Raw genomic sequence first — 21,878 nt, forward strand, 5'->3', positions numbered from 1 at the left:
CTGAAAGCAATCTCAGGGGCCAGGAGTTTGGCCTTGTGGTAGAGTGCTTGCTTAACATGCATGAAGAACTTGGTTTGATTCCTTGGTACTACAGAGAAAAAGGCAGGAAGTGGTGCTGTGGCTCAAGTGATAGAGCTCTAACCTTGAGAAAGCCCAAGGACAGTGCTCAGGCCTTGAGTTCAAGCCCCAAGACCAGCAAAAAACAAACCCAAACCAAAAGAATTCTAATATAAATAGTAGCAAAATAGGCTCCATAAAACCAGGAGTGCTAGAATGCTTGCCTAACATGCACGAAGACCAGAGTTCCATTCTTCTGTGCCACATACACAGAAAAAGCTGGAAGTGGTGCTGTGGCTCAAGTGATAGAGCTTTAGCCTTGAGAAAACCCGAGGACAGTGCCCGGGCCCTGAGTTCAAGCCCCAGGATTAGCAAAAAAAATAAATAAAAAAAATACAAGGACAGATTCAAGTTTTGTCCTAATAAGGTTTAAAGTTAAATTTTGTCTTTTCTGTTTTGGTATTGGGGATCGAATCTAGAATATTGCACTTGATAGACAAGCACTTTGCCACTGAGCTACATTCCAGTTCTCTAAAAATAACTTTTATTGAAGTTCTTATGTGTATTGATGAAACTAGAAACGGTTTCATCAGAATCTATCAATTGTTGATAATTTTCCCTTTAACATACCCACACATGATAGGGGTTTTGTTTTCTTCCTCTTTTCTTTTTCTTTCTTTCCTTTTTCTTTCTTTCTATTTTCCTTTCCTTTCCTTTCCTTCCTTCCTTCCTCTCCCTCCCCTTTTCTTTCTCCCTTCCTTCCTTCCGATCAAACCCAGATATTCACATATGCTAGGTCACAATCCTACCACAGATCTTATAATTGTAGCTATTAAGGAGGTAGATAAAGTTTGGAGGATTGAGGTTCAGAGTCAACACATACAGACAAATCCAAGAGATTCTTATCTCAATTTAAGCACCAAAAACCTAGAAGTGGCAGTTTGGCTTAAGTGGTAAAGTACCAGCTTTGAGTTTGCAAAGGGACAGTGTATAAGCCCTGAGTTCAAGCCCCAATACTGGAAAAAAAATTAAGGTGGCCTTGTTAAACAAAAGATGTGATTTGCTTAGGAATTCGTAATTTCATCTTTTTTATTGAAGCATTATTCTGTTCTTTTCTTTTGAGAGATTTAATATCTAATAGCAGAGTTGAATACCAAATGATGACTGGTCTTTTTGCAGTCATACAGTAAAACTATATTTGGTGTAAAGTTCATTACTTTTCCTTTTTCTTTTTTCTTTCTGTATATCATGGGACTTAAACTCAGGGTCTGGATGCTGCCCCTAAGCTCCTTTGCTTAAGGCCAGTGCCCTATCATTTTATGCTATAGTGCCACTTTTGATTTTATGGTGGTTAAGAATCTCAGAGTGGGGTGCAGTGGCTCACACCTGTAATCCTAGCTACTCAGGAGACTGAGATCTGAGGATCGAGGTTCAAAGCCAGCCTGGCCACTAAAAAGTCCAGAAGTGGTGCTGTGACTACAGGATTAGGGTAGTAGCCTTGAGCTAAAGAGCTCAGGGACAGCGCCCAAGCCCAGAGTTCAAATTCCAGCATCGACCCCCCCCCACCAAAAAAAAAAAATCTCACATTGCTGGATATCAGTGGCTCATGCCTGTAATCCTAGCTACTTCGGAGGCTGAGATCTGAGATTACAGTTCAAAGTCAGCCAGACAGGCAAGTCAGTGAGACTCTTATCTCCAATAAACTACTTAGAAAAATTTGGAAGTGGTGCTGTGGTTCAAATGGCAGAGCACTAGCCTCGAACAAAAGAAGCTCAGGGACAGCACCCAGGCCCTGAGTTCAAGCCCCAGGACCAGAAAAAAAGAAGAAAAGAGAAGAGACAAGACATGGACTTACCTGCCCTGGATGGCTTTGAACCACAGTCCTAAGATCTCAGCCTCCTGAATAGCTAGGATTGCAGGCACGAGGCACCTGTGGTAGGCTCATCAGTATTTAAAACTACAGTTGTTTCTTTATCATTCCTACCCCAAATAATACTTTACATTTTTTATTTAGACTGTGATTGTGAAAATTAATAGAACTGAGAACTTGATAACCCTGAACATGTTAGGTCACAAAAAAACTTGCAGAGCCCTGTTCACAGAAAATAGTATATACTAGTGTCTCAGTAAGTTTTTTGTTGACAGAATTAACATATCTTACTTAGTACATTATTTCCTCATAAAAGATGATTTTAGTACATTATTTCCTCATAAAAGATGTTAAATTTTTCTTTTGATCCATTTTATCTTTTCTCCCATAGTTAATTTAAAAAAATTGTAAAAAAACATCAAATGTCCCCATCTTTTAGTTTTTACTCTAGAGACCATCATCTCTAAAGTGTCTGATTCCATCTTATATTATTGGCCAAGAATGTCAAGCTTTTGATGGAGCTCAAGAGGAACTATTTTAGGTTTCACAGGTCACATAGCCTCTGTCAGATAGTATCCTTTGTTTTTGTCTTATTTTATAACCCTTTAAAAATAGAAAAATGATTCTTAGTGCTATAGAAAAATGAGAAGTTGGCTAATATGGGCAGAGTTTGCAATTCAGGTCTAGAATTTAGCATTATGTTCAAGGTCATAAATACTTTTAGTAAAGGGTGAGGGAAAGTGTGAGGAAAAACATGGGAAGGGGTAGCAATGTTCAAGAAGTAATGTACTGGGGCCGGGAGTTTGGCCTAGTGGTTAAAGTGCTTGCCTAGCATGCACGAAGACCCGGGTTCGATTCCTTGGTACCACATACATAGACAAAAGCTGGAAAAGGTGCTGAGGCTCAAGTGGTAGAGCTCTAGCCTTGAGAAAGTCCAAGCACAGTGCTCAGGCCCTGAGCTCAAGCCCAGGACTGGCAAAAAAAAAAAAAAAAAAAAAAAGAAGTAATGTACTTACTACATTATGAAAATAATTCTATAACCCCTGAGGTAGCATAAGAAGAGCTGTAGGTTTTTAGGCCAGTCATTCCCTACTACATCTGTTATGTAAGTTTTGCCATCTTTCTTCACGTTGTCATTCTGATGATTTTGTTGCATATTTGAGCCATTACAAAGCATGTCTCTTTTTATTTTCTCTAAGTTACAAGTATTAGTTTATGTAACTCTTTTAACTTTGTTTTCTGCTTGAATTTGAAGGGCAGTGTGAATTATTGTGTAAATAAAATGCTTAATGCAAAAATCAGCATGATTAAATTGGAATGTGGGAGACGTGTAAATTTCAGACTATTATAATGGAAGCTTTTTGTTCTGTATTTTATGTTCAGACTTTGGCTTTGCTTTCAGACTTTTTGCATATGTGTTTTATGACTTAAGAACTGTAAATGCTTTGGCTTTTGAGAATGTTATGAATTAATCTGTTCTACCTTTTTGCAATGTGTATATTTTATGATGTGTTTGAAATAATTTATGTTGAATTTTCTGTGCTTAAAATAAAATTATTTTATTTTTTAGGACGTATGGGAATAAATTTCCATCATCCAGGAACAGATAATATTATGGCACTCAACAGTAAGTCTTCATATGATATATTCTATAAAATTAGCAGTCATGTAATAACATGTAGTTTCTACTTTCAATCTTTCACCATCAGTGGTTCTCAAAAAGTTCCCAGTACCACCTGGGAACTTACTAACAATGTAAAAATCTTAGGCCCTCCTACAGACCTCCTGAATTAGAAACTTTAAAAATGAGGCCCATAGGACCAGGAGTTTGGCCTAGTGGTAGAGTGCTTGCCTAGCATGCACAAAGACCAGGGTTCGATTCCTCTGTACCATATACATAGGAAAAAAAAAAGCTGGAAGTGGTGTTGAGGCTCAAGTGGTAGAGCTCTAGCCTTGAGGAAAAAAACAAAACAAAAACCAAGCTCAGTTTTTTCTCCTCCTTCCCCTCCACCAGAAGCTAGGATTACAGGGAGAACTACCAATCTCAGATATAATTGAATTTGTAAATTCTTAAAACCACACCCTAGTATTCTAATGCCTGCTTTTGTAAATAACAAAATTAGTGATTTGAGCTTAGCTATAACCATTTGTTTATGGATTGTCTGGATTATCTGTTGTACCTGTTTGCACTAAAATGACAGAGCCCACAAAGCCTGAACTGTTTATTCAGGGGCCCCCCACAGATAATGATTGTCACCTCCTGCTCTATACCATTAATGGTAATTAAGAAAGAAGATATGGAAGAGAGGGAATGGGACAGAGAAAGTGAATGAATAAATGTTTACATAACTTAAAATTTTCTCATTGAGGTAAATAGCCAATAGGTTTTTATATTGGACATCTAGGCTGAGTGAGGTGGCTCACACCTGTAATCCTAGCTACTCAGGAGGCTGAGATCTTAGTGGTTCAAAGCCAGCCCAGGCAATACAAAATACAAAGCCGATAAATTCTTATCTCCAGTTAATCACTACAAAGGGGAAGAGGGGCTATGGCTAAAGGGGTAGGGCAGTAGACTTGAGCTGAAGAGCTCAGGTACAGTGCCCCCGGCCCAGAGTTCAAGCCTCATGACAGTAGAACCTTGTGTGTTACAGATATCCACAGCTGTATAGTCAAGGATTGGTTTTGTCAGTATAATTGTTGGATTAAGCTCTAGAGCAGCCAGAAGTTACTATCCAGAAAGTCATGGTGTTAAATAATACTAATAGATTATCTGGCTAGCCTCAATTCTCCTTCCTAGAACTGTATGCCAGATAACTTTGCAAAACAGTCTATCGTCTGAAATTGGACCTGTACAATGGTTAAGTCTCTCAAGATTGAAATTTTCTCCTTTAGCAAATGAGTGATAGTAGATGTTCCTTCTCATGCTCCCAGATACACAAGCTGACTCTTGATACACATAGGAGGCATACTGGGTAAATCTAGAGTGGTATATAATCTCCAAAATGTATACTCCATGTTTACATTACCATCAGCTCTCTCTTAGAGTGAGTTCCAACTCGAGATGATCATAATTTTTCTGCTCGGTACTTACGGTTGACAGAATTGCTATGATCTTTTCTTTCCTTCTGTATAGATGAGACAGCTCATGTAGCTACATGTAACACCAATACAGAATATTTTTTTTTCTTTTTCTACCTAACACTTACTGGCTCAACAGTTATTTTCCTGGTTTCTTTTTCCTTTCTCTCAATCATCATATAATAATTGAAGTCATGAATCACCAGAACTAGCCGCTAAGATTTCCTGATTATGTATCAGGGACTAGATTAATGTTGAATTATATTTTCAGGAAAAAAAAGGGCTAAGAAAATTGAGAAGTTGAGGGTATTAATAGAATATAAAAGGATAGGTAGGGGGTTGGGAGTTTGGCCAGTGCTAAAAGTGCTTGCCTACCATGCAAAGATCCGGGTTCGATTCCTCAGTACCACATACATAGAAAAAGCCAGAAATGATGATGTGGCTCAAGTGGTAGAGTGCTAACTTCAAGAAAGCCCAAGGACAGTGCTCAGGCCCTGAGTTCAAGCCCCAGGACTGGCAAAAAAAAAAAGGACAGGTAGGAGCCAGGTGCTGGTGGCTCACACCAGTAATCCTAGGTACTCAGGAGGATGAGATTTGAGGATGGTGGTTCAAAGCCACCCAGGCAGGAAAGTCCTTGAGAGGCTCTTACCTGCAATAAACTACTCAGAAAAAGTGGGAAGTTGCGCTGTTTCAAGTAGTATAACCCTAGCCTTGAGCAGCAAACCTCAGTGAGAGCACTTGGGCTCTGAGTTCAAGCCCCAGGATTGCCCCTCCCCCCCAAAAAAAAAAGAGGAAGAGGAAGGAAGCATAATCCAAGAGTAAGACCTGAGGCTCCTTGTCCAGTATTTCCAGAAGAGTTCTCAACAATGTGTCATTTTCTACGGAAACAGGTAATATGTTTTTTCTTAGCTTTAAAAGCCATTGTCTTTTTTTTTTTTTTGAGAATATGAAAAACAACTTATTTAAAAAAGAAACGATTTGGGAGGAAGGGTCCTAAAAGGGAGCATTGAAAGTAAGTTGGGGGGCCGGGAGTTTGGCCTAGTGGTAGAGTGCTTGCCTAGCATGCACGAGGACCCGGGTTCGATTCCTCGGTACCCCACATACATAGCAAAAGGCTGGAAGTGGTGCTGAGGCTCAAGTGGTAGAGTGCTAGCCTTGAGAAACTCCAAGGACAGTGCTCAGGCCCTGAGCTCAAGCCCAGGACTGGCAAAAAAAAAAAAGAAAGTAAGTTGGGCCACTTGCCAGTGGCTCACATCTGTAACATAGCTAACTCAGGAGGCTGAGATCTGAGGATTACAATTCAAAGCCAGCTCAGGCACAAAAAGTCTATGAGACTCTTACTTCCAGTTAACCACCAGAAAACTGGAGTGCAATAAGGTTTAGTGGTAGAGGGCTAGCTTTGAGCTGAAAAGCTCAGGGACAGCCCCCAGGTTGAGTTCAAGCCCCAGGATCCCTGGCCTCCCCCCACAAAAAAAAGCCAGAAGTGGTGCTATAACTCATGTGGTAGAGTGTTAGCCCAAAGACAGTGCCCAGGCCTGAAGTCTGGCCAAAAAAAAGTAAGTTGATGCTCAATGTATCAATAAAAGCCATTGCCCTTTTCATCTTCACCCCAAACAATAGAAGTATGCAAAATGCATTTTTTTTATCCTAATGAGAGGGGAAAGGAGGCTGCTGACAAGGTGTAGCTACATATATAATAGCAGTTCTGTCAGCCAGATTTTTCTAACTTAGCTTAGGTTTTTTCGTTTTGCTGAATTTTTTCCTTTTTATTTATCTATCTATTTTTGTGGGTCATAGCCCTCTACACCTCCTGATTAGCTAGGATTATAGGGGTGAGCCATCAAGCCAACATTTTTCCTTTTATTATCTCAATCCTTAGGAAAGGATATTAGTGCTTCTGTTTGGACCACGTGAACTAAATTCATTGTCAGATTAGTGTTCAAAAGCAGAATGTGAAATACCACTGCCAATTATCTATTTTATTCCTTTAACTTGTCAGATCTTATTTTCCAAGTAGAAAAGAAAATAGGCTGTGGAAATCAAGCAATATAAGAAAGTTATCTGTCGAGGTGACTCGAGTCTAATCCTAGTTATTCAGGAGGCTGAGATCTGAGGATCAAGGTTCAAAGCCAGCCCAGGCACAAAAGAACCTTATCTCCAGTTAACATCTTATCTGGCTCTAGGGTAGGGTGGTAGCCTTGAGCTGAAGAGCTCAAGGACAGTGCCTAGGCCTTGTTCAAGCCACATGAACTACAAAAAAAGAAAAGTTGTCTAATAAGTACAAAACTTTAGAAACTGAGCCTGCAGTGTGTGTTTTTAGGGGTGGTGTGATTCAATGTCTGGGAGCAATCTTCAGGCCAGCTGGAGGGCCTATGGAACCTGAATATGCAAGTAATTAGCATGGCTGGGCGAAGCATTGTTAGGAGTCTGGAAAGATCTATAAATTATATAGTCTTAGGGCTATATTCTTCTTTTTGCCTTTGATTTTTCTTTCACTCGTAAAACGAAGATAATTATCACTAACATGGCTATATATGAATCTTAACAAAGCTTAGTGTAGTGTCTGACTTGTAGGAAACTGCCCTTGTATGTTGCTTCCACCTGCATGAACTGCTGGCTTTGTTTTCATTTTGTTTTATTATTATTATTGTTTGAACTGGAGCTTGAATTTAGGGCCTCCCTTGGGCTTTCTGTTCAAAACCACTCTACTACTTGAGCCACATTTTCTACTTCCAGCTTTTTGGTAGTTGATTGGAGAGAAGAGTCTCTTGGATTTTTCTGCCCGGGATGGCTTGAGACCCTGATCTTTAGAACTCAGCCTCTTTAGTAGCTATGATTTACAAGCATGGGACACCAGTGGCAGGCTTTCAGTGCATTTTAGATTTCTAAAATCTAGAGTGCTAGAGTGGCTGTACTGGGAGATATTTTCACCTGTTTTTGTGTGATTTTCCTACGTGGATGAGATATTTCTTTACTTGTCTTTGTAGTATGTACCTTCTTGGCTACCTATAATCTCTTTCCAGTTGTTTCAGCAATAGGATGTTGGCACTTTTTATTTTATTATTTTATTTTTTGCCAGTCCTGCGCTTGAGCTCAGGGCCTGAGCACTGTCCTTGGACTTTCTCAAGGCTAGAGCTCTACCACTAGAGCCTCAGCACCACTTCCGACTTTTTTTTTTTCTCTCTATGTGCTACCAAGGAATCAAACCCTGGTCCTTGTGCATACTAGGCAAGTACTCTACCACTAGGCCAAACTCCCGGCCCCCAGTTGGCACTTTTTAAAGTGCTATTTGTTTGTAAATGTCCACTTGGAAAATTGTCTATTTCTAAAATGTGAAACATTACCAGTGACTCACAAATGGTAATCCTACCTCTGAGGATGGTAGTTTGAAGGCCAGGCAGGAAACTCCATGCACTTTGTGCATGCTAGGTAAGCACTCTGTACTAGGCTATGCTCCCAGCCCCATAGTTCAAAAGTTTTAATGCCAGCTGGGCTCACACCTGTAATCCTAACTACTCAGGAGGCTGAGACAGGAGGATCAAGGTTCAAAGCCAGTCCTGGCACTAAAGGACCTGTGACTCTTAACTCCATTTAACCTCAAGAAAATGGGAAGTGGGGCTTGGCTCAAGGGTAGGGTGGTAGCCATGAGCTGAAGAGCTCAGGGTCAGCACCAGGCCCAGAGTTGAAGCCCCAGGACCTTCAAAAAAATATTAAATTAAATTTTAAAAGGCTGATAGTTTAGCGTAGAGGTAGAGTGTTTGCCTAGCATGCATGAAGACCTTGGTTTGATTCCTTGGTACCACATACATAGAAAAAGCTGGAGGTGGTGCTGTGGCTCAAGTGGTAGACTGCTAGCCTTGAGGAAAGCCCAAGGACAGTATTCAGGCCCTGAGTTCAAGCCCCAAGACTAGCAAAAATAAATAATAAAAAAAAGAAACAAAAAAAAAAAGGGAGAAGGCAGGAATATAACTCAGTGGTAGAACATATGTATGAGCTCCTGGGTTTGATCTCCTATATCACAAAAACAACTGAAAAAAAGAAACTGAACTTGCTTGGGCAGTTTTGAGGCAATTGATTGTAAAATATCTCACATCTAAAGACCCTAGACTTTGCAACCTGTATATACCATCTTGTGCATTTTTCATCTTAACGAATGCATTGAAAATATTTTGGAATATTTCCTTTCTATTTCTGTTTGAACTGAAGACTGCGGGTGCGTTTGTTAAATCAAAAGAGGAAATGTTTTGAAAGGGCATTGGTATGCATGTTTGTGTTGGGCTGTCTCCTGGATAGTGGCAGTGCCTCCTCCTCCCTCCCCCCTTCATGCTTTGCTGAGTGTGAACCAACTCCTTGGGGAGAGACTCAGCTGAGAGGAAGTGGCCAAGTGGGAGCTGAGCACATGATGCCTTTATGCCAGAATGGAAAGAGAGCCAGCTTTGCTAGAATTCCAGATGGAATTTTCCAAAAATTGAAAAGCATATTATTTTTTTGCTCACTGCAAGTGGATGTAACTAAGTAATTTCTTAGCAATGTAATAAGATATTGAAGGAATTATTTTGAGATCCTAGCCTGAAGACATTTCTTTTGAGATTTTGAAAACTTTAAAGACTAGATTCAGTACTGCTCCTTTTATCTGAACAGGTTTAAAAGTAAAATTGATACAAATTATACTAAAATTATTACTCATATAAAATGAGTATGTAAGTCCCAATATGAATATATTGTAAACGATGACTAATTAAAATAAAAAATAGTGGAAGGGGAGGTCTGACTCATGTGCTAGTGTGCCATCCTCCAGCAAAAAAGTGTAATGATAGCTTGGAGGCCCTAAGTTCAAGCCCTATGTACTAGCTTGCACACACGCAGAAAAAGAAGGAGGAGGAAGTAGTAGTTAAAGGGATATGTGATGTTCTGTGACTTTAAATACTTGTTTGCGACTGGGAAGGTGGTTCAGTGGTAGAGTGCTTACCTAGCATGTATGAAGCCCTGAGTTCAATTCCTCAGTTCCACATACACAGAAAAAGCCGGAAGTGGTGCTGTGGCTCAAGTGGTAGAGTTCTGGACTTGAGTGAGAAAGCTCAGCACAGTACCCAGCCCCTGAGTTCAAGCCCAGGACTGGAAAAAAAAAGATTTGTTTGAAGCTATTTTGGATGAGTACAGTATATGAACGTGAACCTAAGAGACTGTTTTTGTTTTCACCTCATTTTACAGATAGGGAAAACTGAAATTGAAGAAGTTAATGTGAGCTGGGCCATCTGGTACACACCTATAATCCCCAGTACTAGGAAGGTGGAGACAGGAGTATTGAAAATTCCAGGCCATCCCGGAACATAGCAAGACCTTGTACCCCCCAAAAAAAACAAACCAGAGGGGCCGGGAGTTTGGCCTAATGGTTAAAGTGTTTGCCTAGCATGCATGAAGACCCGGGTTCGATTCCTCGGTACCACATACATAGAAAAAAGCCGGAAGTGGTGCTGAGGCTCAAGTGGTAGAGCTCTAGCCTTGAGAAAATCCAAGGACAGTGCTCAGGCTCTGAGCTCAAGCCCAGGATGGCAAAAAAAAAAAAAAAAAAAAAAAAAAAAAAACCCAGAAAGGAAAAAAGATTAGGTGAACTGATCAGGATGATGTGATAGAACCAGAGATCAAGGAACTCCAGGCAGAGAGTATACTTTTTACTTTAAGTACCTAATTAAGAGTATTGGGTTTTTGTTTTTTACTCTTTTAACAAACACATAAAATATCTATTGTCTTCTTATTTATACTTTTTATTCTGGAAAATAGAATACTCAGCCTGGTCTACATAGTCTGAAATTGAACACTGTAAGTAAAAGTTTGAAATTGTCTTGACTATCTTTGTTGGATTTTGGAAGGAATTCTCCATGCATGTGTGAATCTGACTCAAGTGACAGGAGTTAGGGCTTTTCACCACAGTAATGAAGATGCAGGAAACTGTCAAGTGACTGGAGTTCCTTGGGTGTTTTCTTCACTCCTGTAGGCTGTAGAATCTGGACTTTTCTTGTTGTTAGTCCTGGCCTTGAACTCAGGGCCTGGGCACTACTAGCACCAGTTCCAGCTTTTTTCTATATATGTGTACCAAGGAATTGAACTCTGGTCTTTGTGCATGCTAGGCAAGCACTCTACCACTAGGCCAAACTCCTGGCCCAGAATCTGGACTTTCTGATAATAGCATTCACTACACTTAAAATTAACATTTTCAGATTTCAGAGTTTAATCATTTAAATGGTTTAAATTGCAAAATACACTTCCAAAGAACTCACTGATCATCACACCAAATGTCTCACTGTAAATATTAGCTACCTAGGAGTCTGAGATTAGAGGACTGGGATTTGTGATTCCAAACCAGTTTGGGCTGACAGGAGAAGTGGGGAGAGTTGTGTGAGACTCTTACCTACAATTAGCCTCCAAGAAACTAGAAGTGGAACTGTGGCTAAAGTAGTGGAGTGCTAGCCTTCAGTAAAAAAACTCAGGGACATTACCCCAAGCCCTGATTTTCAGCACCACACACACACACACACACACACACACACACACGCACAGAAAATGAAAACAAAAAGATTCTATATGTGCACTGCCTTGTTAATCACATGCACACCCATTTAAAACCTAGTATGGGGGCCTGGAGTTTAGCCTAGTGGTAGAGTGCTTGCCTAGCATGCACAAGGACCCAGGTTCAATTCCTTGGTACCACATACATAGAAAAAAAGCCAGAAATGGTGCTGAAGCTCAAGCGGTAGAACCCTAGCCTTGAGAAAGTCTAAGGACAGTGCTTAGGCCCTGAGTTCATGGCCCAGGACTGACAAAAAACAAAAAACCTAGTATGGGCCAAATCATAAGGACAGATGTCCCATGTTAGTATTGCTTTGTATACATAACAGAGTATAGTCCTGTTAATAGGACTCAAAATATACACTGACCCTGCAAGTTCAGTTTTGGAAAAACTCTTACAATTTCTACTGCAGAATATATGTACCTCTTAATGTTTATTCTGATAGACTTTTTAAAACATTTTCTGATTATTCAGATTTATAATTTAGAAACAATAAAATATTAGTACTTTTGACTTTCTGTATTAATTTTATAACCAGAGAACTAATTAAATAGTTGTCTTTAGTTTTTTTCCTTTGAGGGTGGTAGTACTAAGGGTTTAAATTTAGGGCCTGGCCTGTCCTTGCCAGGCAGGATGAGCCATACTCTAATCCCTAGTTTGTTTTAACTTTTTTTCCCCCCCAATCCTGAGGCTTGAACTCAGGGCCTAAGCACCCATCCTTGGGCTTTCAAGGCTGGTGCCCTACCACGTGAGCCACGCACCACTTCCAGCTTTTTCTGTGTGTGTGATTCTGAGGAATCAAACCCAGGGCTTCATGCATGCTATACAAGCATTCTAACAGTAGGCTATGCTTTTGGCCCATTTTTTTTGTTGGTCATAGGGCTTGAACTCTGTGCCTGAGCACTGTCCCTGAGCTCTTTAGCTGAAGGCTTCCACCCTACCCCTTGAGCCACAGCCCCACTTTCCCTTTTCTAGTGGTTAATTAGAGATGAGTCTCTCTGTCTTTAGTGTCCGGCTCACTTTAAACCACGCGATCCTCAGATCTTAGCCTCCTGAGTAGCTAGGATTACAGGCGTGAGCCACTGCTCCTGGCCTGATTTAGCTGTTTTATAAAACATTGCAGTATGGTACACAAATTATAAATATGTTTAATAAATATGTTAAGATGTATCACAGCAATTTCAGAATAATGTATTATAGAAAGTTCAGAATACCCAAACCAAAGCCAAAACATTACCACCACCCTGAAGGTCTCTCTTTTATGTTCCTTCCTACTTGCTAAACCCAGCAATGAAACTACAACCTGATTTCTAAGATTAAATATAATTTTTATGGGATCTAAGTGCTTATTATACATAAATAAATAAAAGATGTCTCCAGGGATATCTAGTATAAAACCATAGTTTAGGGTGGAGAGTTGAGCCTAGTGGTTCCGAGTGCTTGCCTAGCATGCAAGAGGACCCGGGTTCGATTCCTCGGTATCACATACGTAGAAAAAAAGCCAGTAGTGGTGCTGTGGCTCAAGTAATAGAGCTCTAGCCTTGAGGAAGCCCAAGGACAGTGCCTAGGCCCTGAGTTCAAGGCCCAGGACTGGCAAAAAGAAAAAAAAGTCATAGTTTAGGCAGTATATGATAGAGATAGATTTTTTTTGCCCTCTGTGAGATTGATCATTTTGTGTTGGTTCATGTTAAATTGATGTACCCAGCATTCTTATAAAATTGTTGGACTATACTGGGGCTTGAACTAAGGACCTTAAGCTGCTACTAGCTTTTTTGTTGTTGTTGTTTGTTTTTTTTTTTTTGCTTTAGTTATTTTTCAGGGAGCATCTGGAGTTTTTGCAGTAGCTGACCTCCAACCATGATGCTCCTAACTTAGGCCTCCCTATATTGCTGGGATTAGAGATATACTCTTTCTGCTTATTGATTGATATATGGTCCTGCCAACATTTTGTCTGAGGTGACCTTGAACTGCCACTTGTCTGATCTCTACCTCTTAAAGTAGCTACAGTTACAGGCATGATCCACCATTAATTCTTAAAGTCCTATTTATTTCTAGGAAAAGAAAGTACTACTTTAGCACTCCCAAGTTTCTCCTTGTGGTCTTCAGCAGAGTTTTGTTGTTTGTTTTGTTTGTTTTCACTGAGAATTGTAGTAGGGGAGGAATCATTAAAGAAAAGTTTAAACATTATATAATCCTTTTTAATGTTTGAATAATGAGAAAGCAAATGGTTATGCCTGAAGGAAAGTTTGACATCTGAAGAGAAGTAGAAAAATAGCTTTGTTTTTACTGCTGTCTGTCAATACAAATGTGAGTGGAGATCATCTTCCTCTGTCAGTGTAAGTCAATTTTATGAAACTTCTATACTTTAAAAAACAGACTAGAGCCAGTGATGGAGGCTCATGCTAGTAATCCTAGCTACTCAGGAGGCTGAGATCTGAGGATCCTGGTTTGAAGCCATCCTGGACTTGAATGTCTATGAATAGACTCATTTCTAGTTAACTACCAGAAAATCAGAAGTGGCTCTGTGGCTCAAAGTGGGAGTGCTATCTTTGTGTGTGTGTGTGTGTGTGTGTGTGTGTGTGTGTGTGTGTGTGTATGAAAGAGAGGGGGGGAGTGAGGGAGCGAGGAAGCGCGTGCTGTAGTGTGTCATGGGACTTGAATTCAGCCTGGACTGTCCCTGAGTTCTTCTGCTCAAGGCTACCACCCTGCCCTTGAGCCAGGCCCCACTTTCCAGTTTTCTAGAAGTTGATTGAAGATAAGAGTCTTAGGTCCTTTCATGGGCCTGCCCGGGCTGGCTGTGAACCTTGATCCTCAGATCTCAACCTCCTGAGTAGCTAGGATTACAGACATGAGCCACTGCCCTGCTAGAGTGCTATCTTTAAGCCAATAAGCTCAGGGACAGGTGCCTAGGCCCTGAGTTCAAGCCCCACAAATGACAAAAAAAAAAGACTAAATGGAATTCTCACTTATTTTTATAGAGTATGAGTTAACAAATTTAAGAGTCATTCCACCCTGAAAACCAGGGTAGGTGAAAGAATCTAGCAATATATGATGCTACCATCTAACTCGATTTGTAGCAGTGCTTTTTCTGTAGGCCTAGAGTTTTGGAGGAAACCTTCAGAATACTCCATGATTAAAGGAGGGCCTGCAAAGGATCCAGACCTTAATCGCTTTTTAATTTGTCAATTCTTTTATGAATATGCATTTTTCTCAATTATGATATAGTATAGAAAATAAATGGAGAAAATAAGAGAACCATCATTGAAAGTTTTACAGAAACATATTCTGTAAATAAATACTGAATTGGAACTAGGAGTATAGCCTAGTGGTAGGGTCAGGTGCCTCCCTAACATGTATTATGAAGCCCAATTCCTGAGTACCACATACACAGAAAAGGCTGGAAGTAGTGCTATGGCTCAAATGTTAGAGCACTAGTCTTGAGAATGCCAAAGGACAGTGCCCATGTCCTGAGTTTAAGCCCTAGGACTGACAATAAATAAAGAATTTTAAATTTCTTCAAAGTGTGTGTGTGTGTGTGTGTGTGTGTGTAGAAATTCAAACCGTGGGGTGGGAGTTTGGCCTAGTGGTGGTGTGCTTCCCTAGCATGCATGAAGACCCGAGTTGCATTTCTCAGTACCACAAACACTGAAAAAGCCTAAGTGGTTCAGGTGGTAGAGCTCTAGCTTTGAGAAAACAATGCTCAGGCCCTGAATTTGAGCCCCAGGACTGGCAAAAAGAAAAAAAGAGAAAAAACAAATTCAAACTGCTTATTATAAGCTACAGTTTTCAATTGTTTAGAACAAATATTTTTCAAGGGATATCTGGTGGTAATATAAAGTACAAATGAAGACTTATAGACTTGAAAAAAGAAACTCATGGAAGTAGGCCCTAGTGTAAATCCTTATAAGACTTGCATCATTGAAGCATCATTGTATCCCATGCCCTTGAATTTCTTTTTAACATTATGATTTAGTTTGTACTTTCAAAGAGGGTTTTTAAAAGAATACAATGTGTTCACAGACTATTTTGATACAAATACCCATGGTTTTCTTCTATGTTCACATGCAGCCAGGAGCTATGGGCGGAGACGAGGTAAATTTTTTTTTTTTATGAGCTCTATTGCTTGCCAAATTGAATGTGTGAATGTGTGTGTGTTTATATTTCTGTGTGTGTATATGTGTGCGTAAAACAGTAATAATTCTATGATGTCATATACTGCCTTAATTATTATAGCCAAGTATTGCTTACTATTTTCATTATATTTGCTTTTTAGTGTTTGCTGGTAATTTGTTCTTTGAATCCTAATAAAGATATGACAAAGATTTCTACCTGGCAGTTTTTGTTATGTGGCTTATTATTATGAATGAAACATGAGGAAATAATGGCGAACCATACGTATTTTGTTTTGGTTTTGCCCATTACTAATTACCTTCTCTTTATAGAATTAGAGGCTAAGTTTCAGATATCAGTATTTTACTTGTACATAGTGTACAAAGGAGTTTAATTGCAACTCTTGATTTTACTAGGTTGGCTGGTGGAATTTTTCTTTTATATTTACATGCAAATTTCATCTGAGGACAAATTAAGTTTAAATTTCAGAGGTCTGATTACAGTCTTTACCTATATTTTTTGTGTTCTTCTTAAACAGGTACTTCAGAATTGCTTTAGACCCCATAAAATACACTTTCCTCATGATACCTAATTTAAAAAAATAGTTTTGCTCAAAACTTTCAGAAAAATTTCTATATTTGTGATTTTTTTCAAATAACTTTACAAAGTGACCTAATGTCATGAAAAGAGTATGGGATTTGGGGTTAAACATTTAGTTTGCAATTATTCCCATATCACTTAGATCTGGTGCCCTCCCTGGTAAGTTTTGAGGTAATAAAACCAGTTTGGTCCAACTTAAGATGGTTCAAGGTTTTTAAAAAATGAGACAGAAAAGCATATACATTTATTTAAAAGTACCTTCCATAAATGTAAGATACTTTTGATGCTCATTTGCAGAAACTGGGGGTAATGAAGTTATTATTATTATTGCTGTCTGACCTAAAGTTAAAGCCAGAGCTAAAATTAGAATATATATTTTGTTTATTTGCTAATATTTGTCATTCATCAGGCTCATTCTGACTTGATAGTTATCAGAGGTAGAAGAAAATTATTATATTGCTTTTATTTTAATTCCATAGTTAATATTTCTTCAATAATTATTGAAAGAACCTAATTGTGTTTGTAGAATCATATAATCACTTATTTTTCAACCATGGAAATAAATACCATCTTTTTTTTGCCACCTTTTTATGTTTTTACAAGTCTAGAGATAGACTTCAACACTTCATGCAGACTAATGAAAGGCTTTACCACTAAGCTAGTCTCCAGTTTTGCCTTTATTTAAAATTTTATTTATTTTTTGTGGGTCATGGAGCTTGAACTTGGCCTGGGCACTGTCCTTCAGCTCAAGGCTACCTGCCTATCCTTGAGCCAAACCCCACTTCCCATTTTTCTTTTTCATTTCTTTTTTTGTGCCAGTCCTGGGGCTTGAACTCAGGGCCTGAGCACTATCCTAGGGCTTTCTCAAGGCTAGTGCTGCACCACTTGAGCCACAGCACCACTTCCTTCCTTTTTCTATGTATGTGATACCAAGGAATCGAACCTGGGTTTTTATGCATGCTAGGCAAGCACGCTACCACTAGGCCAGACTCCCAGCCCCACTTCCCATTTTTCTAGAGATTAATTGGAGATAAGAGTCTCAGGTCCTCTTGTGTTGGGCCTGGCTTTGATCCTTGATCCTCAGATCTCAGCCTCCTGAGTAGCTAGGATTATAGGCGTGAGCCATGCTGGCAATTTAATTTTGTGTGTGTGTGTGTGTGTGTGTGTGTGTGTGTGTGTGTGTGTGTGTGTGTGTGTGTGGTTTATGGGGCTTGACCTCTGCCTGGGCATTGTCCCTGAGCTTTGCAGCTCAAAACTACCACCCTACCCTTGAGCCAAGCCCTAGTTCCCCTTTTCTAGAGGTTAATTGGAGTCTCGGGTCCTTTTGTGTCCAGGTTGGCTTTGAACCTTGATCCTCAGCTAGGATTAGAGGCATGAGCTACCATGCCCTGCTTAAAAATTTTATTAAAAATGAATTTAGCTAGGCTGGGAGTTTGGCCTAGTGGTAATGTGCTTGCCCTAGCAAGAAGGAAGGAATTAGGGAATGAACCACTTTACATGGAAAATTGAAACCATCTGGAAGGTAGACAGCAGAGTATCATTTTTCTCATACTAATCCATCATCATATCCTGTCAAGATTTCTCGTCTTGTTTCTCAGGCCTTGTCCTTCTCATTTCTGCTGCCATTATTGCTGCCATTCTAATTCATTGCCTCATACTTCTGAAACACAACTTTGTTGTGTGACCCTTATTCTTCATTCAGGCTTTACATGATCTCATCCCTCTCAGCAGCCCCATCATTTCCATTTTTCCTCCCAACCTTGTCTGATCAGTTCACATGTTTTTTCCCTCTCTGGCCATTGTCCAGTATTGACCATCCTCAATGCTGCATATCTAAGACATAATTTTATTTCAGTAGTTTAAACCAAATTCAAGTCTCATTCTTGCTAGGAAGCAAATGGTGGCCTTGAAGACAGTGTTTTCCTCTGCTCTGCTGTCTTTTTTGTGTGTTCTTATTCTTCAACTTGGTGATTAATTCTTGTGCCTAACATTACGCCCTATATATAGTTAGCTCTTCAAGTGCTCAGTATCAAGTGCTTATTCATTAGGATCATTTCTAATAATGTACTTCTAGTGCTATACAGAACAGAGTTGGCATCATGTTATATATATATATAACACATATCATATAATTATATGCATATAATATATGTATATATAATGTAGACATAGATATATTAGCTGGCCACAGTGTTATAGGACTCTTGTTTGACTTACTGAGGAGACTGAGGCGAAAGAATCACTTGAGCTTAGGAGTTTGGGACCAGCCTAGACAACATAATAAAAAAAAAAATTTAGGGGCTGGGAGTTTGGCCTAGTGGTAGAGTGCTTGCTTAGCATGCACAAAAACCTGCGTTTGATTCCTTGGTACCACATACATAGAAAAAGCTGGAAGTGGTGCTGTGACTTAAGTGGTAGAGCTGTAGACTTGAGAAAGCCTAAGGACAGTGCTCAGGCCCTGAGCTTAAGCCCAGGACTGGCAAAAATTAAATAAAAGAAAGACAGACAGACAGGAAGGAAGGAAGGAAGGAAGGAAGGAAGGAAGGAAGGAAGGAAGGAAGGAAGGAAGATAATACATTAACTGCTAAACACAAAGCATATAAAATCACCTGTAGTTTCCTAAAAATTCTTACTTTTTTTGGCTGGGAGCTTGGCCTAGTGGTAGAGTGCTTGCCTAGCTTGCATAAAGACCCCAGTTCAATTCTTCAGTACCACAAATATAGAAAAAGCCAGAAAAGGTGCTGTGGCTCAAGTGGTAGAACTCTAGCCTAGAGAAAGCCCATGGAACAGTGTCCAGGCTCAAGTGGTAGAACTCTAGCCTTGAGAAAGCCCATAGAACAGTGTCCAGGCTCCAGTGGTAGAACTCTAGCCTTGAGAAAGCTCATGGAACAGTGTCCAGTCCCTGAATTCAAGCCCCAGGACTGGCAAAAAAAAAATTACTTTTTTTTATATTGCCTTCTCTGTAAGATTTGACTTTGTGTTCAGATGCTATGATTTTTACATCAAATGCTTTGCTAAATGACTTGATCCTTGCTCTGAGTGTGCAGAAGGGAATAAGAAGGGTAGAAGAGAAGAACTTTAAGTCACTGAACAATAGAAAAAAAGGATGTTTTGTGCTTTAATTTTAGCCATATATTCCTTCAGCTGAAAATAGGAGAAAAAATTACCTTCCTTAAATATAATTGTGTAGCCATGTGGGATTGGGCAGGTTTGCTCTTAGCTAAGACTCTCCCTATGGAACACTCATACGGGTTTGCATGGTGTAATTTTGATGAACTGACATACTTCCTCATGCTCTTCTATTCATGTGATTGAGATTAAGTACTTCATCTCTCATCAGTTAATAATTAATGTGCTCAAAAAAGTCTAAAAAGTAAGCTTGCTGATTTTGTTATATCACTCTAATTAAGAATAGAGCATTCACTATGTATAACTCATTTTATGTATTGCATACACATTTTGGTTAAAAAATTAAGAATAGAAACCAACAGTAATATATGAGAAAGTTCTGAGTGCTGTCAGAAGGAGTTAGGCTAATGGAATCTTTTACCTCTTCTGATGAACCTGGAAACATTTCCTGCTATAGGGAGACTATGTGGAACTGTTTGGATGATGGGAAGGGAGGAAGGCATATAATAGAGCACCGAAGAAAGCTTGAGGTGAGATTGGCATGGCCAGATGCTTGGAGCTCATGCTCCTGTGTGCATGAATGGTGCCAACTGGAGATTGTAAATCGGTAGTGAGATGGTCTGTGCTGACTTGATGAATGGTTTTTGAAATAGAGGGTGAGACTCCTGGACACTGTTTATGTCTGTCTTTTAAAAGAGCATTTTATGATGCAGGTAATGAAAGCAGGGAAGAACTTGGGTATTAGCTGAAAGTTTAGAAGTGTTGGAGGTATGCTCTTTTCAGATCAAGTACTTCTAGTAATGCAACTGGAGTACTAATAATAGAGAACTAGGATTGGGAATGCAGCTCAGTGTTCGAGTACTTATCTAGAAATGTGCAAGACCCCAGGGTCAATTCCCATCACTGCAGGGGGGGAAGTAGAGCGGGAAGAAGTAGAGGTGAAAGAACACATTTTGAAAATATCAGGTAAATATGTTTAAAGGAGCCAGGAGTTTGGCCTAGTGATAGAGTGCTTGCCTAACATGCATGAAGACCCGGGTTTGTTTCCTTGGTTCCACATACACAGAAAAAGCTGAAAGTGGTGCTAGGGCTCCACTGGTAGGGCTCTAGCCTTGAGAAAGCCCAAGGACAGTGCTTAGGTTCTGAGTTCAAGCTCCAGGACTAGCAAAAAATAAGTTTAAATATTTTTTGTAAGCTGGACATCAGTGACTCATGCCTGTAATTCTAGTTACTCAGTAGCTGAAATAATGGTTTGAAGCCAACGGACACAGCAAAGTCCAAGAGGCTGTTATCTTTGATTAACTACCAAAAAACTGGAAGTGGAACTGTGGCTCATGTGATAAGTCACATGGCTTGAATTTAAGTCCCCATACTGCCATAGACAGATAGATAGATTGACTTATTTGTCCATTCTTACCTTAATTTACTTTAATTGATAGACAAGGTGTGCTTATCTGTTGAACTCAACTATGTAGCCCAGGGTGTTCAGAACTCATGATCCTCCTGCCTCTGCTTACTGAGTGCTAAGACAATGGGCACTTGACACTACCTCTGGCTTTTAAATTTTTTTTAATCACGGAAGTCTTTAAACATACAAATATGAAATAGTGTGATGAAGCCTAATGTACTCTTCCCTCTTGGTTCAATGATTGTCAGTAGTTTTGCCATTCTTATTTCACATTTTGACCTTCCCCACTCCCACCTCTTTTCTCCTAAGAATGTTTTAAAGTAAATTCTAGATACCTAAGATAGCTATTTCAAAAGAGGAAGGTAAAAGGCTTGAGGCAAAGTAGTTTCAACACAGATAAACCTTGAAAACAATATGTTAAATGAAAGAAGCCAGTTACCAAAGATCACATATTGAAAGATTCCATTTATTTACAACTTCCAGAATGGGAAAATCTATTGAGATAAAAAGATTAGTGGTTGCCTCCAGCTGAAGGTTGAGATAGAGAGTGACCATTGCTTAAATGAATGAATTGTCTGATTCGTGAATTAAGACTTCAATAAAACTGTTTTTTTGTTTTGTTTTTTTGTTTTTTGTTTTTCTTAAAAAGCCTGAGGTAGGAAGGAGTCTTATTTTAGGATATCTGAAACTCAGTGAGTATCTCAAGATGAGTTTAGAGGGTCTCTGATCTTTCTGGATTTTAGCTCCATAGTAGTTTTTGAGCCTGCTCCAAGAACAAGAGGAAATCGTTGACGCTTTAAGCAGAGTCAGATGATTGGATTTATGTTTGTAAAATGCTACTCTAGCTGCTCTTTGGAGCATGGTAGGAGAAGTAGTTTGTCTGATTAAATGATGGATAGTTGAGGCAGAAATGATGAAGTTAAGATGATTATGGTGAAGTTGGAGAGAAGTAAAACTAAGGATATATTCTAGAGAACAGAATCACCAATAGAAATTTAAGAGATGTCATTATACTGATTAATTGAATGTGGTATGAAAGAAGTACTCAAAAATGGTAT

General features: G+C 39.4%; 1 protein-coding gene across 10 annotated transcripts in view; it reads left to right on the plus strand.

The window, feature by feature from the left end:
* The window catches only part of Cpeb3 (cytoplasmic polyadenylation element binding protein 3), a 175,890-nt gene that overhangs the window by 74,591 nt on the left and 79,421 nt on the right, over positions 1-21,878 (plus strand). For 8 of the 10 annotated variants that reach the window (XM_090346262.1, XM_090346258.1, XM_090346256.1 and 5 more), the window contains 2 exons: positions 3,498-3,554; positions 15,642-15,665. In XM_090346262.1, the coding sequence (XP_090202388.1) occupies positions 3,498-3,554; positions 15,642-15,665 (81 nt within the window). The remainder of the gene's footprint in view (positions 1-3,497; positions 3,555-15,641; positions 15,666-21,878) is intronic. The other 2 variants (XM_090346263.1, XM_090346265.1) reach the window with 1 other exon arrangement.

This window comes from Megascapheus bottae, chromosome 15 (genome assembly GCF_031878675.1).
Source record: "Megascapheus bottae isolate mThoBot1 chromosome 15, mThoBot2.hap1, whole genome shotgun sequence".
In the NCBI taxonomy this organism is placed as follows: Eukaryota; Metazoa; Chordata; class Mammalia; order Rodentia; family Geomyidae; genus Megascapheus; species Megascapheus bottae.